The sequence below is a fragment of the Sapajus apella genome, unplaced genomic scaffold, assembly GCF_009761245.1.
Source record: "Sapajus apella isolate SASKATOON/1434 unplaced genomic scaffold, GSC_monkey_1.0 scaffold38, whole genome shotgun sequence".
Classification (NCBI taxonomy): domain Eukaryota; kingdom Metazoa; phylum Chordata; class Mammalia; order Primates; family Cebidae; genus Sapajus; species Sapajus apella.
In genome coordinates this window covers 15,411,140-15,428,868 of record NW_022436978.1, presented here as the reverse complement: position 1 = coordinate 15,428,868, position 17,729 = coordinate 15,411,140, and the positions used below count along the sequence as shown (strand labels likewise).

The window sequence follows — 17,729 nt, the reverse complement described above, 5'->3', positions numbered from 1 at the left end:
AGGTATGTGTACACTTAAAACCAGGCCTGATTTTGGCATGATGAGGCTACTTTGGTTTGGGGACTGCTCAGAGGCTGGGTTTTTCTGGTACTTCCAAAGATACTCATTTTTGGAGGCAATGCATTTGATTAGTGTGCAGTGAAAGGGTTGCAGCCACAGTGAGGTTCCCCCATTGCTCAGTAGAAAAGTTTGAGTACGGTCATTTAAAAAAATCATACTTGGCTGGGCGTGGTGGCTCACGCCTGTAATCCCAGCACTTTGGGAGGCCGAGGCGGGTGGATCACGAGGCCAAGAGATCGAGACCATCCTGGTCAACATGGTGAAACCCCGTCTCTACTAAAAATACTAAAAATTAGCTGGGCATGGTGGCGCGTGCCTGTAATCCCAGCTACTCAGGAGGCTGAGGCAGGAGAATTTCCTGAACCCAGGAGGCGGAGGTTGTGGTGAGCCAAGACAGCGCCATTGCACTCCAGCCTGGGTAAAAAGAGCGAAACTCTGTCTCAAAAAAAAAAAAAAAAAATCATACTTATCTGACCACAGTGGAAAATTAAACAGGAGAAAAGGTAAAGGAGTAGAAAAACTAAAACTTCGTCTCTCCCGTGTTAAAATTGTAAGCCTAAGCAATAAGTGTCTGTGTCGTGACAGGCAAACACCTGGGTTGTTAAGGCCTGGAGTGGAGGGGAGGTCAGAGGGGAAGAGCAGGCAGGAATCCTCAACTGGGAGCTAAAGCCACAGCCCCACGGAAAGGAGATAAAAGGGTAACAGCCTCAGATCAAGTCTCAACACCTCCCTCTCCAGGGGAAGCTAAACCACCCTCTCCTCTATTATCACTCCCTTTGGACAGCTACAGTCTAAAATAAGACACAAAGAAAGGGGAGTGGGCTTCACTGGCTTTGTGGGTCAGCAGCAGCTCTTCCCCATAATCCCAGGCCATCAGCCCGGCAGTTTAAGGGTTAAAGTCAGCACTTACAAGAAAACTCAAACCCCATTAAGCCCAGGCTTGGAGAGCAGGGAGCAGCAGGGAAGCCAAAGGAAACTAATTTTGGAGGCTCTCCAAGCTGCCAATCACAAGCATATTTCTAACAGTCCCAGTGTTGTTTGAGTTGGTTGTTTTTCCACAGGCTGCACAATGGGGTCTGGTTATTCATTGAAAAAGTCTGCAAGTGAGCCCCGCCCTCCATTCACAACCAATTTGGAATGCTCCATTCAGGCAAGAGGGGGAATCTGCAGCTCTGCTAGCTGGGACAGACCTAATAGTGCTCAGCGCCCAGCTGTCGCCGCAGGGACGCTTGCTCGCTCAGTATGCTGTGTTTATGTAAGAAATTCAGACACGGCAGGGGCTCTGGCCTGCTGTGCGCCCTTCCTAGGATTGAAACGGCCAAGACCCTTGGAAATCTGCAAGGGCGTGCAAAAGTCCGCTACAAGTAAGGTCACAAAGTGCCCTCTGGTAAAAGGGGAAAGGCAAAAGAAAAACTATCCTGTGCAGCTGGGTTCAGAATCTGACTGTAGTTACCAGCTGAGAGAAACAGACTTCAGTGGTATTTCTCCTGCCCCAGGGTGAGCTGGTTTGCATTAGAGGGGACAGCTTTCTCTGGAAGCCTGCCTCTCCAGACTTTCTTTCCCTTTCACTGCTGGTAGCTACATCGGGAGCCACCTGGCTTCCTCCCCAGGGGAGGATGGCTCTGGAGACACTACTAGATTTTCTGGCTGCAGAGGAGGAGGGGACAAGCTACCTATTACGACAATTTCACAGTTCCTTTTCTGGCTTTGGATCCAGCCTGAAGAGTTGAGAATACCCTCCCTGAATGCTGTGAGGCATCAGAAGGGAAGAAGGTGGCGATCTAAGGTTGGAGGGTGAAATGTACACCAAGACTTTGCAAAGTACAAGACAAAAAACTGGTTTCATTTCTTAAATATTTTTTTCCAAACCTTCAATAATCACCCTGAGGGAAAGCTGATGGAGCTGGTCTGACAACCAGACTTTATTTCAAGGAAAAGCATATTTCTTTATGAAAAGCAAACCCAGGAGATACACTTGAGCTCATGGCTGTTTCCTTTTTTTCATCACATATTTGGCTATTTTCAAATGTCTTATGTCTGCTTCTCACTGCCTGCCCTCACATCCCCTCCAGCAAACTCAGCGCCACTGGAAGCATTTCTCTGAAGTCCTTCTGACCACAGATTCCCCATTCCATGCCTCGGCTGTTCAGATCAGCCTCAAACTTCTGGCCTCTTAATAGCTAGATCTTATCCTGCTCCCTGGAATCTTACACTCTGCTTCAATTTTCCTCTAGATGCTTCTTTCCTTTAAACAAGGGAGCCCCTTTATTTTCTGTACAGAGTCCTCTTAATGTGGAATTCTTTTCCCTTTAAAATCTAAGTTGCTAGCCCACTGTCATTTGCCTGCCAGGCTCAAAGGTGTACTTACATTATGGTTATAATTTATACAAATACACTATAACTAGTGCGGGCACATACTAGGGGCCTGGTATCTTGCCACTCCTTTAAGCCAAGCCTAGAGGGATAGGACAATGATAGAAACTGACGACCAAAGCCTCTGTTAAATCAGCTTGATGAGTTCACAAAATGAATTTTTAAAAAAGCAACCTAATCCGGTAATGGCATCAGCATGCCTGGCACTTGTCCAAGAGCTAGGAGCTGCAACATGACAAGCCTCTGAGCTCCTTGGATTCCAAGTGAAGAAGCACTGTGTGCCAGGGCACAGATGGGGCCCAAGCTGCCTCAAGGGCAGCCGTATGCCCGAGAGGGGGGCTGTCAGCCTCTGAGGCTGGATGTACTTTACCACCACTAAAACCCAAGAAATGTGTGGAGGGAACAGTTTCTCAGCAGAGAATCACACACCCCACCCCAACATCAAGGAGCATTTTTTCTGGGGCTGAAATTAAAACAATGATACTACTAGCTGGTAGAAATGGGAGACAGTACAAATTTTCAGCTTCATTATGCTACCCATGTCTTACTCTTGTAAAACTGAAGAATGCTGAAGAGGAGGGGATACATGGTAATTTATTGATGGATGCCAGAATTTTGTTACTTCTGGCACCTACACAAGTGATCTTGACACAGATGTAACTCCCCAATCCAAGTCTTTCTCACCAAATACAAAGGACTGGTAAGCCTACTGGGTTTTGTTAGACGACTAAGAGCAAAGAGACACAGAAGAGTAAGAGAAAAATTCAGTTTTCAATAGGCCTAACTGAATTAAAGGTAGACGAAAGCAGATTTTGCAAAACAGACAGCTCCTTTAGATAAATGGGTACTGTAGGTCTTGGAGATCTTGGGTCCTTAAGAATATGGAGTCTAAGAACCTTCGAGGCTATTAAAACAGGAAGGATTTCAAATCACTGAGCACTCTCCCAGCAGTAAGATACGGGGCTAGCTAATAAACACTTTGAAAGTAACACTGTAAAACCTGGAGTCAAAGAATCTCTCCCCCATGTTTTCCTCATGCTTTCTTCAGCATTCTTTTCTACCTTCAGAACTACTGACTCCTGAAAATATAAACCAATGGCCTTATTTTCCCTCAAACCTCTTAAAGTGCCCACTGTTTTCCTTCTTACCTTGCCAGTCAAAAAGACTTTAGGACGATCCTTTTGAATAGAGGTGGCCCAAGCAAGAAAATGTGGTATTTTGCTACATCACACCTACGACCAAAGACCAAAATGATGTACCTGCTCCGAAAGAAAGGCACTGCCTCTGCTATACTAACCTCACACATTAATGAAGAAATCCGGCTGAATAATATCATCATGAAACAGGATTAAGATCAATGTGTTTTAGGTTCCAGGGCTGTCATAACAGTTAATTCTATTTCCCCAGCCATCTATTGCAATGTATTTATGAAAAGTCGATTTTATCAGTTAATTAGCTGGTCCTTAGGAAATTACTTGTACTTCCTCCCGTTGTTCCATTCTTTTTGAAACACAGATCTAAAAAGAGCACTTTGAGGGGAAAATGGGGTCATTTGGATCTTAAAACAATTCTTTAGGCTATATTTGGTATGGAGGCCATGATTTTGAAATAAGATTTGTATCATGCTCTCTCTTCAGCATAAAACAGATATCTTAGTTACTCAAGATGCTAACAGGTATATATTTACAATATCATAACTGAAATAAGTGAGATTAAAAATCAGAACTGAAATGTGTATTTAAAAAACTGCTATTTATATATGCTAAAATCTAGTAATATAGTCTTAAGTACCCAAGCAATCAGTTCAGAAAAATGAATGGAACACATCATCTTACCCCACTTTGAAACACTCTGAGTTTCAATCTTATCCATGGCATAGTTAGTTCTATGAAAATGTGTAGTAAAGATGTACACACATCTATGCACGGACCCAGATTCCCTGGCTTAGTAGCTCTGTGTTAAGGTATACATTTAGCTACATACATGCTTTCATAGATATATACACATGTACAAACACTTCTTTATAAATATATAGGACCTATGTACACAGTTCTATTTGTATACATACTAAGGAGTCTTCTAGGAAACATGGCAGTTTTTTGTTTGTTTGTTTGTTTTTTAGTGATAGAGTCTTGCTCTGCTGCCTAGGCTAGGGTACAGTGATATGATCACTATTCACTGCAGCTGCAATCTCGAGCTCCTTGGCTCAAACGATCCTTCTGACTTGGCCTCCCAAAGTGGTGAGGTTACAGAGTGTGAGCCTAAATATGTCAGTTTTTATAATTTTTTTGTTTTATAATTGCTCTCTCTCTTCTAAATCCTAGATGGAAAAACTCAAAGCATCAAGGTATTAACTTTCTCAGGATCATAGAAGGAAAAGAACTGAGTGTTGGACAGTCAGAGGTCTCTCTGATGCTTTCCTGAACACCATCTCTAGGTATCTGAAATGATAGAAAGCCCTCAATATACTTTAACATGCCATTACTCCCCGGCTCTATAGCTTTGAGAGCTTCTTTAAGATTATATAAATCTTTTTCTTATTTCACCTAACCCTTCCCATTTGTTACCACTACTGGTCAGTCTCTCCAGCTATCTGGAAATTGCTGTGAAAGGAGGGGGCTGGGCAAGACTGTCTCTACCAGGGACATCCAACCCAAGCTATCTGAGATCTTCAGGGTTACTTCTTAGGACCAAGGGACAATGAAGCACAGTGGTAGAATCCCTATGATCTATAGGTTTCTGTTCCCTTGAATTTGACCTTTTAGAGTTTCCATGTTTTACTGATATCTATATTTGTGAGGCAGAGGTGAAATCTGTACAGCTAGAAGTAAGCTGCGCATTTCTATATGATATAAAAGCAATGGTTTCATTCACTCAAATCTGTACAGCTAGAAGTAAGCTGCTTGTTTCTGTAAGATATAAAAGCAATGGTTTCATTCACTCAAATCAGACTTAAGGATGTATCCCTATGGGCAGGAAACCCAATTTTGAGAAACTTAGAAACTATAATCTCTTTAAAAGCTGAACTTTTACTGTTTAGAGAAAAAAAAAAAAAGCCATAATCTTTAAAACTGACATTCCAAAATAAAAATATTACCTACATTTCTTAGTATTTCTCTTTCATGTATACAATAGTCACACACACACAATGGAAAATTAGCAAATCATTATTAATAGGAAAGTCTGATTATTACCAGTGGCCACTGGTAAAACCACCTGTTGCAGGCCGGGCATGACGCCTGTAATCCCACCACTTTGCAAGGCTGAGGTGGGTGGATCACTGAAGTCAAGAGTTCGAGACCAGCCTGGCCAACATGGTGAAACCCTGTCTCTACTAAAAATACAAAAATTAGCCAGGTGTGGTGGCCGGAGCCTGTAATCCCAGCTACTCAGGAGGCTGAGGGAGGAGAATTGCTTGAACCTAGGAGGTGGAGGTCACAGTGAGGGAGCTGAGATTGCGCAACTGCAGACTGCACTCCAGCCTGGGCAACAGGAACAAAACTCCGTCCCAAAAAAAAGTTTTTTTGTTAAAAATGTTTTTGATACTGCAGGAAAAAGGTTTGCTTTCCACTGGCAAATCTACGTTTGGCTTATATTCATTCATTTATTGAGTCAAACCAACTCATAAGGTTTCATTATATTTGAATGAGTTTTTTCCCTCCCCTGAAAAAATCACGGGCTCTTCAAGAAAATGACTGGAGTGAAGCTGGTCCTGAACTCGAGGCTGTGGAAAGTGCTGATAGAGAAGTGCATGCATGCAGCCAGCTGTGGGCTCTGCCAGCTCCTCCCAGTGCTTCTGCTGTCAGTCTGAACTGCAGGCAAACATAACAGCAAGAATGAGTGGCTCAGAGATGCACCACCCACATCTCCGTTCTTGCCTAGCCTCTTAGGCAAGGTATTCCATTTAATCTATCCCTTCAACATGCTCTGCCTCAAGAAATAAAGTCAGAGGAAAGAATCCTTAGAAGAACTTTTCTAGGTTAGTCAACCACCTCTTTTATCCTTAGAAGATAGAAAGGCTCAACTTAGGAAGTTAAAACAAAAAGTAAGCAAAGTAAAAAAACATGTCATACTTGGTAAGCAGACATCTCCCAAAGTACCTCCATTTAAGGTACGGAATTTTAATTAAAGAACTTAGCACGTTCTATTTGCTGAGCAGAAATGACTTCTAAAGAGTCAAAACACATTGATTGATTTCTTCATTTTAGCCTAACCCCACAGATAAATATCTCTCCAAATATAAATCCTGCTTGCTGACAAAGAACATACCCTTGCTTCAGCACATGCAATCAATTTGAATGCAGCCATCTCATCTCCCTTTTGACTCTTTTGGGTTACAGAGAAACAAACAAAAGTGTCATAAAAGCATTTCAAAGAACCTCTGCCAAGAAAGCCACCTCCCAAACAGACTGCAGTTTATGCTGCTTTGAGCAGGAACTGGTAAGGCTGGGCCAAATTGTCAACACAGAACAAAGTTGGATTACAAATCCTGTCTTTCATCTTGCAAACACACACACACACACACACACACACACACACACACACACACACACACTTTGGGTTATCTTTATTTAGTCTTTCAGTGGCAAGCTTCCCAATCACTTGAAAGCAATCAAAGGGCAATAATTAACATGCATTTACTCTCTTCTACAACACATTCGCAGCAAGCTGTGACAAAGCTAAGGTAAGCATGCATCTGTGTGTTACAGTTTATTCCCTTCTACAGTTTCATGGCATTGTGCCTCGGACATGAGGCCTATCATTAAGGAATGTTTAGCTGGTACCTCTGTTCTTATATTTAAAAGATTTGGAATACCCAGCTTTTTACTTAGAGAGAGACCTAAGATAATCTCTCTCCAGTGGCATTTTTACACACATACACCCACCTACCCAGAGATAAAACAAAGCTGGTAAGAGTCTGTTGGTCCAAAATGAGAAATTGAGTCCTTGCATGGCTCAGGTGCTTGCTATTATAAACTATGACTAAGAGACATGAATTTCTCTATGATGCAACTCTCAAGAGAGGCAGCATTTTCTCCAGGCCTCTCTTAAACCTGCTCATTCGCCAGTGACTAATGCTCTCTAGAGCAGCCCTGTGCTGCTCAAATTTCATCAGCCAGCTTTGTCCTTGATAGCTCCGCCTAGACCATAAAAGCTCCCAAACCTGTTGAGGACAGCCCCCAAAGATCAGGGTAAAGCTAACCATGCCCCTGCCAGTGCTGAAAGCCACCTTTTGAGGTTCCCACTGCATTTTATTATCTCCAGTAATGAGCACTTAGTGGCCATTTTAAGAAAAACTTCTCTAAACAGCAAAGCCACAGCAACTACATGAAAAATAAGAGTAAATCAGGCCACCCTGTGACCACCCCTTGTCAGCTTAGGAGTAGAGACAAAATTGACAACGTGTTGGATGAAGCCAAAGTTAACAGGAGTTTTCCATTAACTATTTTCTGCACCTTTAAGAGAAAGAGAAATGTCAGGTTCACGATTTACATCAAGGACTTAATTTATAAAACAAATTTTAAAAAACTATAAAACAATGTCTGATTAATAGATGCTTGGTCCAACATCATAAATATTATGTTAATTTATAATTTTGTGCTTAAAGGTTTGCAATATTCTGTTGTTTCTTTGTTTTTGTTTTTTTGAGGCGGAGTCTTGCTCTGTCACCCAGACTGGAGTGTAGGGGAGTGCGATCCTGGCTCACTGCAACTTCCACCTCCTGGGTTTAAGCGAGTCTCCTGCTGTAGCCTCCAGAGAATCTTGGAATACAGGTGTCTGCCACCGCACGCGGCTAATTTTTGTATTCTTAGTAGAGATGGGGTTTCACTATGTTGGCCAGGCTGGTCTTGAACCCCTGACCCTCAAGTGATCCACCTGCCTCAGCCTCCCAAAGTGCTGGGATTACAGGCATGATTCACCGCACCTGGCCGGCTTTGTAATATTCTTAAGGTAAAAAGAAATTTAGGATAAAATTATGTTCAGTAAGTCTAACCTACAACAGAGTAGAAACACTTTAGAAATAATTTTAATAAGAAATAAAACAAAAGTTTCCAGGGTTAACTCTGAATCATTAGAAGAAACTAAATGCACACCACTGTCTAAATCTGGCCATAGCTGAAAAAAGCATGTTCTAGACATGGATGATCCGAGACCAAACAATTTCAGAACAAATGTGCCATCACCAGAAAGGTACTTACAGTTATCAGACTGAAAATCTGGGACAAACTGTTCATCATCAGGAACTTGTGCTGGAAAATAGATTTTTATTTTAGACCTTTAAGTTTTATTAAAAAGCACAGTAAAATGTTTTATATGGAAAATAGGACATCCATGAAACTTGCCTTCAGCTAACCAAGCCTCTTGAAGTTGACTGAGATCCTGAAACAACTCTGAAATCGAAAACAGAAGACCCCAGAATGAAGATATTTCTTCTGCTAGGGAGGAGACGGGGAAGAATCTACATGCTGCAGTCACTCATAGGCAGGGAAGCCACAACATAGGCAGGGAAAGCTTTACTACCTTCAGAATCGTGAGCCAGATCTGTGTCCAAAAACTTCCTCTTTCTGTCAATCACAGGCCGCCCTCTACATTCCTCAGATCGAGATTTCTGAAAGAGGCCAACAGACAGTGCAGACTCAAGTGTAGTGAAGAGGTCCAAAGGGGGTCGACTCACTAAACCAACAGGGTGATGACTCATATTAAAGAGGGAGGACAAAACCAACCAAAAGCCACATAAACTTACCCCTGGGACCATAAAAGGGACTTGCTGATCATAAAACCCATCCATGGCGCTTTCAACGTCTCTAATATCACTTTGAGAGGTTTCAGCATTGAGTAATTTCTGGGGGAAAAGGGATCCTCCTGTAATATGAATTTGGGAGATTTTAACTAAGAGGGGGGAAAAAAGAAAGGAAACAATTTTAGACTGCTTTTCCTTTAGGGCCTATGCAAAATTATTACCCTTCTGTGAAGTACTTAAAACCTTTACTCAAGGTGTAAGCTCTACAGACCAATCCTGGGCTTGATTAATGGTGTCAGAGGTGCATGAGGTACTTGGTGCCAAATCCATTTATCCAGTCATCATTTCTTTCTTTTTAAAAATCATTAAAATATAGATTTGCTACTGCCTGTCCTTTACCAAAAAACAAACAAACAAACAAAAAAAAAACCTTATTTTCATTATAAAAGGGTGATTCCAAGTTTCTCTCACATCCTCCAGGGCATTTATAGTAGAGTTTTTAAAAAAGAGATGATTTAATTTTTGACAGCATAGCATCAGGAAGCAGAGAAACTGGGTTTAAGTACAGTATTCCAAATTATTGGCAATTAAAGATTTGACATACATGGTGTTTCTAAAAGCATCTTGTAGGTCACTATTAAAACACTATATATAGTTCCTGGAATAAATTCATCAGAGGTATACTTATCTTCACACAAAACTCTATTTAAAAGAAGTCTAAATAGATGTGGCATCTGTAATGTCACAAATATCTCTCTGGCTGCTTACAGAGATATTTGTGACATCTCCAACTTCTAAAAGAATAAAATGTCTATGAGAAGTAATGGATTTAAAAAACTAATTCCATCGTATGTGTTTACAATGCATCTCTACCAAAGGGCTTTAAAAACTCAGGTTTTAAAAGTTTATCCTCCCCCCACCCCAAACGAAATGAAACTCATTTCAGGACTGGTGTTGAGTCTGGGAAAAAAGGGCGCGGTCAGAAGGGAGAAAACTTCTCCTAATGTGGGTGGAATAAAGTAACAATTTTAGGAAGGTACCATCTTCCTAAACACTTTTATCCTCCAAATAACACCGTTAAGTCAACAAAATGTGGAAAAACATTAATTTCATTCACTCCAGCTTTAAACTGCTTAAGAGGTCAATTTCTTTTGTTTAATGTATACACAAATTTTAAACAGGAAACTTTTCCCCCAGTGGGCAACTCCATTCAATATGTTTTTCACACTGTGTATAGCATATCAAATTTTTCATAAATGAGCAGGATACAAGGAAACCCTTCACAGCCAGCCGCCTCCTCAGCACTTTGGCCCAAGTAATCAGGTTATTTTCAAAGTCAAAGAAAAGAGAGGAGTAAAATAGCACACAGTTCATAACTTTGTAGAAAAACACTTGCGCCAGCCTGCCTGCGTGCCCGTCCAAACAGCATAAGAAACATTCAGAATAAAGCCTCTCTCAAATGTCACCAAACCATATACAAATCTGAGAAACCTCATCAGTGAGTTGAGGGGCATGAAAGACGGTGCTCTGTCGATTATGAAAATGTCAGATTAAATCGTGGCCTTAGACATTTTGTAAACGTCTGTTGGGGGTAAAGGGACAATGAGTAGGAGACGAGAGGGGAAGATATTTTTCAGTCTCATGATGAAATACTTCACCCGGAAGAACAAAAAAATCTTCTAAAAATGTAAAAGAAATAAACTGCCATAAACGAACCGAAAAGAGACATTCCAGAGCTAGAAAAATTGTATTCCAAGCATGATTTTTTTTAAAGCCTGAAGGAAAGGCTCGAGTTCATCCAGGAGTTTAAACCACTTCCTTTGCACCCCCACCACCCGCGCCCCGGGCGCCCCCAGGAAAACTTTAGCACAGCGCAGCGGCGCGATCCAGGCCCCTCCCCTGTGGCGCGCAGCGGGCCCGGTTTTATGAATGGGAGAGCGAGCCGCGGCCGCCACATCAGGTAGAGGCTGTAACTGGATCTCTCGCGCTGGGCCCCATTCACAAAACAAGACACACTTCCACCCAATTCCCAGCCTTCCCCATTCATGAAAACTCCTTCAGCTGCGCCCCCGCCCCCACTTCCAACGCACGCCCAGCCTCCGACGCAGGCCCCTCACCCCAGCGTTTTAGGAAGAAAGCTCAATGCTTCATTCACAAAAAGGGAAGAAAAAAAAAAAAAAGCCGCAGGGAGCAGCGAGCCAACGAAAGAAACCCGCTTCATTCATAAAGTCACCCACATTCATAAAAACGAGGTGCGGCGCCAGGCGCTACCACCCGCTTCCAATCCACCCCCACCCCCAACATCTCTTCTAGGCACCCCTCCTCGACCAGGAGTTCGGTTCCCCCCCCAAATGAGTTTTCTCCACCCTCTGAAAATGCGGCCAGAACCGCGAGGCTCCAGCATCTTTCGGTGAGACCCCCTCCACACCCGTGTTATCCCCATCATCCCCAGGCCGCTGTTCCGGTGCGCCCCGATTCTTCTCGAGAGTCGCCGCGCAGCCCGAAGCCCTCAGCCTGCTGGGGTGGGAGCAGGGCGACTGGACGTCCACTTTCCACCACCTGAAACTTGCAAGGCCTGCGTAAGTTCCTGGTCGACCCCCGCCCCCGCAGCTGCACTTGCCTGTGTCATTTACCCCCTCCCGGTGCTCTGGGGGGCAGCGCCTCTCAGACGTGCCCCTCGAACTGCTTCCCGCCCCCTCCTCCCAACTGCGGAGCTCCGCCGAGCGTCTCTTCTCGCGAGCCTCCAAGTCCCCTCGGGGCTCTCGAATCTCCAGAGACGGCGAGAGCCTCGCAACTCCGCGATCCCCCATCCACCCGGGAGCCCCCGCACTCGCGCTCCGGGGCGCCTCCCCCACGACGTGCGGAAAGCCGCTCGCCCCGCGCTCCGGAACCGTTAGCCGTACCCGCCCGACGCCTCACAGGAACCAAACGGGACCGGGCCTCGGGGGGAGGGGGCGGTCAACTCGGGGGTGCCCACCCCAGGTACTGCACCCCGACTTTGAGGATTCTGAATCAGCCCGTGGACTCTCGCCGGCTGGGCCTTTTGGACCCGTGGCCGGACGCCCCTTCCGACTTCCCCCCCTTCCCCCGCAGAGCCCACTCACCTGAGGCGGCCGCTCTCCTCGCCTTGCAGCGGCCCCGGCGGCGCAGGCGCGCTCACGCACGCGCGCACCGGGCCTGGGCTCCTGGGCGAAAGGCTGGGCCGAACCGCTCCGAAGACGGTGAACCGCTCCGCGCACCAGCGGCTGGACTCTGCGCCGCAGCTGCCAACCAGGCTGGAGCGCTGGCCCGGCCCCCCGCGGTCCGCTGCTCCGCCCGCCGCCATTGGCCCGCGGCCCTAGCCCAGCCTCGTTCCCATTGGCCCGAGGCCGTTCCCGCGGCTGTCCATCACCTCTTGTTTACCCTGACTGCGGGCAAATCCAGCCCAGCCGCCCCATCAACTCCGGCCCCCATTGGCCAACGGTGCATCTCTCTCCACCCCCTCAGGCGTCTGCTTTACATAATTTATGCACCGGGGGCCATCGGCCAATCAGCATAGGCTTGTTTATATAATGAATGTAAGGACGTTTTTCATTCATAAAAAACGCGACCTGAGGGGGAAGCTTAGCTGAGTCAGTGAAGCACTTAAAGGGGCCGAGGCCGGGAGGAGCCGCTGTTACTTCCCTTCTCGCCGCTCTCCCGACTTTTCCCCGAGGCGTGACTCTTTCCCCTTTCCCACTCACCCCCACTTCTCCATCCAGCGAAGCCCCGACCGGGATTGGGTCGCTTGGCGCCAGACGTTCGCAGCTGCAGCACCAAGCAAAGTTACCATTTTAGAATTCAGGGGAGAGGAATTCGTCATTCCACACAGAGAGACTCGCTGACCGACCTGGGCGTTTAGCCCACGGAAACACAGAAAACGGAAACCGAGCCCTCTAATCTTAGTTACCTTTGAGAGACCTTAATTTCTTTTAACCAGGTTTCCAGTGGGAAGAATAAGCAGCCTCTCCTTTTAAAATCTCAGCTCTCAAACAGATTTTAGTTACTGTTTTGTACTGGCGAGGCCTAGGGCCCGACCAAATCCCGTCTTCTCTTTAATTGCGCCTCGTAACCTCCGCCAGGGTGGGTTCGGCAGTCGCGGGGAGACAGGGTTCGGGCTCAAAGAAATCCTCTCCGGGGACAGCCGCAGCCAGTCCACCGACCCGGAAACCTGAATCCCTGCGAAACCGGCTTGCGGAGTTAGACCGCTTGCCTCCCTCCCCGGGCTGCTTGTTTTCCATTTAAGTGTTGAATGCAAGATGGTGTATTTGCGAATTAGATCCCGTGCAGCTGGGAACGAGGAGAAGCGGCTCTGCTTGCCAAACGATAGGGCACTAACTGCAATTGCTGAGATTCTTAACAGGGTGTTCCGGGAAACAAATAAACAAACAATCCTCTCCCCTCTCCGCCCCCTCTACCCCCTCCTGTGAAGACCGCGGGGCGGTTCTATCTTCTCTCCGGGATGCTGGGGGCCTGTGCGGGAGCTCTGTTCTCGTCCTGCTGGAGTGCCCTGCCATTCACGCCGCGTGCCAGCGGTGGGGAGGAAAGATGCCAAGTGTTAGGAGAGAACCCCTAGCGATGGGGGTCCCAGGGTGGCCAACCTTGGGGCAGTTCCTGCGCCCGCCACCCCCACCTTGTGGGGAATGCAATGTGGATTTTTAGAAAAAAATAAATAAATAAGTTAAAGGTTGCCTACCTTCTCTCCTATCTGCACTTGTGTCTGTCGTATACAGCCCTTGAAATGTTGATGTGCACCTGAGCAACCTGCAGCCCCCGTGTGCAGTCCTGGCTCAGCACTGACCAGGCACACTCAAGCTATTGGCTTTGAAAGACTGAAAGGGGCAGGACTTGAAGAGTGGAAAGTGCTCTGAACATTTAACAGGCAGTTCCTTGAGATCTACTTTACTGGTGGAACGTTTTGCTTCCGACTTCAGTTTTCCCTTAGTGCCTTTTCTCTTTCCCCAGGTGGTACCATTTCTGTTTGGTGGCTGGAGATTTTACACTGGTACAGTTGTGCTCTGGGCTTATTGCTGATGTTCCTGACAGCTCTATCTCCCTAGCTCCATGCAGGGTGCAGGTAAGCTCCCAGATCCTCCTCCTCCCCAGCTTCGTCTACCCCCATTCCCACTCCCACTCCCACTCCTCCTCTATCCCATCCCATGTCATCCTGCTCTCTAAACTCATTTTTCTAAAAGGGCTTTCTTACTCCTCCACCCTTAAGTCTCTCAGGCTCCCACCCTCCAGAAAGCTTACAGCCCACAGAGTCGCATATCCTCACCATATAAACCGTCGCACATCAATCACACTTTATAACTTTGGCTACAGGCAAACAGTGCAGCACACTTCACAGCAACTTCCTCCACAAGGTTGGACTTGATGCCTGGAGTTTGGCTCTTGTGACCTTTGCCTCAAGCCAAGGCTGTCCATTCCACCTTGGAAAGAGAAGTTGGATATTTCTGGGTTGAGTAGTCACAAATAGTGGCTCAGCTGGGAGCAGGGGAGGATTGGGTGATAGGTTTTTTCAAAATAAAGTTATCTTGAACACATGATCATACGTAGGGATTTACACCAGAATGGAGTAATTGCCAATTAATTATTTAGATTATTTAGTCACCCAATAAACTTTTTTTTTTTTTTTTTTTTTGAGACAGAGTCCTGCTCTGTTGCCCAGGCTGGAGTGCAGTGGTGCAGTCTCGGCTCACTACAACCTCCACCTCCCAGGTTCAAGTGATTCTCCTGCTTCAGCCTCCAGAGTAGCTGGGATTATAGGTGCCCGCCACCATGCCCAGCTAATTTTTGTACTTTTTAGTAGAGACAGGTTTCACCATGTTGGCCAGGCTGGTCTCAAACTCCTGACCTCGTGATCAGCCTGCCTCAGACGCCCAAAGTGCTGGGATTACAAATGTGAGCCTCCTCGCCCAGCAGTAAACATTTATTTTGTACCAAATATTCAGCCAGACCTTGTGCTAGGCAAAAAAGTTGCAGAGGTGAATAAGACCCAGTCTTTGCCTTGGAGGAGCCCAGTCTGTGTAAGTTTAGTAGCTGGGTTTACTTAGCACTTTATAAATGACTTGTTCATGTCTATACAATTCTTCACAGATTATCTCATTTAAACCTCATAGTAATAGTACCAAAGTGGTCAGATTATTTATATCTCCATTCTGTAATGCACAGTTGAGAAACTGAGGCACAGAGAGATTAAGTAATTTGCCAGTGGTCACAGAGGTTGAAAGTCGGTTACACTTTGGGAGACTGAGGCGAGTGGATCAGGATGTCAAGAGTTTGAGACCAACCTGGCCAACATGGTGAAATCCCGTCTCTACTAAAAATACAAAAATTAGCCAAGCATGGTGGCAGGGCACCTGTAATCCGAACTACTTGGGAGGCTGAGACAGGAGAATCGCTTGAATCTGGGAGGCAGAGGTTGCAGTGAGCTGAGCTCACACCACTGCACTCTAGCCTGGGTGACAGAGCAAGACTCTGTCTTAAAAAAAAAAAAAAAAGAAAGAAAGAAAGAAAGAGAGAGAGAGAGAGAAAGAAAGAAAGTAGGTTGCTGAACCTGGATAGGAACCAAGGTGGTCACATGGTCTATAGAGCTCATATATGGGAGACCTAGTATGTGCCTCTCTTGTTCAGCGACCACCAGGATATATCATTTGAACACAGTGGTAAAGGACAGAGCTGGTCAAAGTCAGGGAGGCAGACTGTAGCTCTGAACAGGGTTAGGAAGGACTTTGGGATATTTGAAGTGGTCCGACAAAGGAAGACTATCTGGCCATGAGTCTTCCATCACGGAAGGCATTTATGCGGAAAGATTTAGGGATAGCGTAGAGGAACTAACACATTTTCCAGGATAGATGAAATCTGAGGATTGTTCCGTCTCTCAGAGTCTCTGATTCTGGGAATTTGGAGCTTTGTGCTGCAAGTGGAGTGGGGAGTGACATCTCTGGGCACAGCGATCTTGGCTGTAACTTTAAAAGTCAGGGTACAGCCTGCGATGACCTGGGCCAGCTCCTGGGCCCAGGGCTCCTCATTGTTAAATGTTTACTGATGTCTTCTCTCCATTCTTTTTTTTTTTTTTTTTTGAGATGGAGTCTGGCTCTGTTGCCCAGACTGGACTATAGCGACACGATCTCGGCTCACTGCAACCTCCGCCTCTCTGGTTCAAGCGATTCCCCAGCCTCAACTTCCTGAGTAGCTGGGATTACAGGCGTGGATTAACTGCCATCTTGCCCAGTTAATTTTTGCATTTTTAGTAGAGATGAGGTTTCACCATATTGGCCAGGCTGGTCTCAAACTCCTGGCCTCAAGTGATCTGCCCACCTCAGCCTCCCGAAGTGCTGGGATTACAGGTGTGAGCCACTGGGCTCGGCCTGTCTCCACTCTTCCTCCTTCTTCTCTTTGCTTCTCTCATGATTTATCTCCCCAGCTCCTCTTCTTCTCTTGTTATCTTTGCCTTTAAAAGAGTTAAGGGTAGTATTTAGAAGTTCTTTGTGTAGGCACAGGCTCGGTGGCTCACGCCTGTAATCCTAGCACTTTTGGAGGATGAGGTGGGTGGATCACCTGAGATCAGGATTTTGCAACCAGCCTGACCAACATGGAGAAACCCTGTCTCTACTAAAAATACAAAATTTAACCGGGCGTGGTGGCAGGCACCTGTAATCCCAGCTACTTGGGAGGCTGAGGCAGGAGAATCGCTTGAACCGAGGAGGGAGAGGTTGCAGTGAGCCAAGAGCATGCCATTGCACTCCAGCCTGGCAACAAGAGCGAAACTCTCCACCTCATCACACACACACACACACACACACACACACACACACACACACATACACTTCTTTGTCTAGTACACTAAGGCTTCCCTCCTAGGAACATAACTTTCATGGGAGGTTTTGTCGAACAAGCATGTGCTCTAATTATCATGCCCTCTCCTCCAGGAGAGAAACAGGATTGGAAAAGAAGACAGAAAGAGAGACCAGTCTTCTGGAACATTTGTCTAATGTCAATCTAGCCTTTGTCCTCTGGCAATAGCAAAACTCAATCACAGCAAGATAACTAGACCCTTGTTCTTTAAACTCAATTTGCAGTGAGTCTTGAGGGAAACAGTGTAGAAGAATAAAAAATAAAGTACCTTGCCCCAACCCTGAGAACTGTTACTTTTTAGAAGGCTGCTTTTAGAATTTTCCCCTCAAATGCCAAAAGCAAGTTACTGTATAAGGCAGGCAACCCTGTCGTCAGCTGATCACCAAAATGATGGTGGGAAATATGGAAGCATCATGATCCTGGTTTCTCGTACTGGAAAAATGTTAGAAATGCTGGTGTGAGTGTAGGTCTGCCTAGAGGTTGGGGTGTGGGCTACAATGCTCCTGGGGTCCTTTCCCATTCTTGTATGGGGACAGGAAGAGATTTGAGGACAGGGTCAAAAAGGTACTGAAATGTCAGCCAGGTGAGGTGGCTTATGCCCATAATCCCAGCACTTTGGGAGGCTGAGGTGGGAGGAACACCTGAGGTCAGGATTTCGAGACCAGCCTGGTCAGCA

At 45.8% G+C, this 17,729-nt stretch overlaps 1 protein-coding gene across 2 annotated transcripts in view; it reads right to left on the bottom strand.

The window, feature by feature from the left end:
- ETV5 (ETS variant transcription factor 5) overlaps positions 1 to 13,985 on the bottom strand; it is a 66,581-nt gene extending 52,596 nt beyond the window's left edge. Inside the window, exons 1-5 of one of the 2 annotated variants that reach the window (XM_032298347.1) lie at positions 13,890 to 13,985; positions 9,179 to 9,297; positions 8,956 to 9,043; positions 8,778 to 8,825; positions 8,634 to 8,684 (exon numbers count right to left, since the gene is read on the bottom strand). In XM_032298347.1, the coding sequence (XP_032154238.1) occupies positions 8,634 to 8,684; positions 8,778 to 8,825; positions 8,956 to 9,043; positions 9,179 to 9,223 (232 nt within the window). In that variant the 5' untranslated portion in view covers positions 9,224 to 9,297; positions 13,890 to 13,985. Of the gene's footprint in view, positions 1 to 8,633; positions 8,685 to 8,777; positions 8,826 to 8,955; positions 9,044 to 9,178; positions 9,298 to 12,279; positions 12,452 to 13,889 lie in introns of those variants that run through there. The other variant, XM_032298345.1, reaches the window with a different exon arrangement.
- Between the last annotated feature and the right edge of the window lie 3,744 nt (positions 13,986 to 17,729).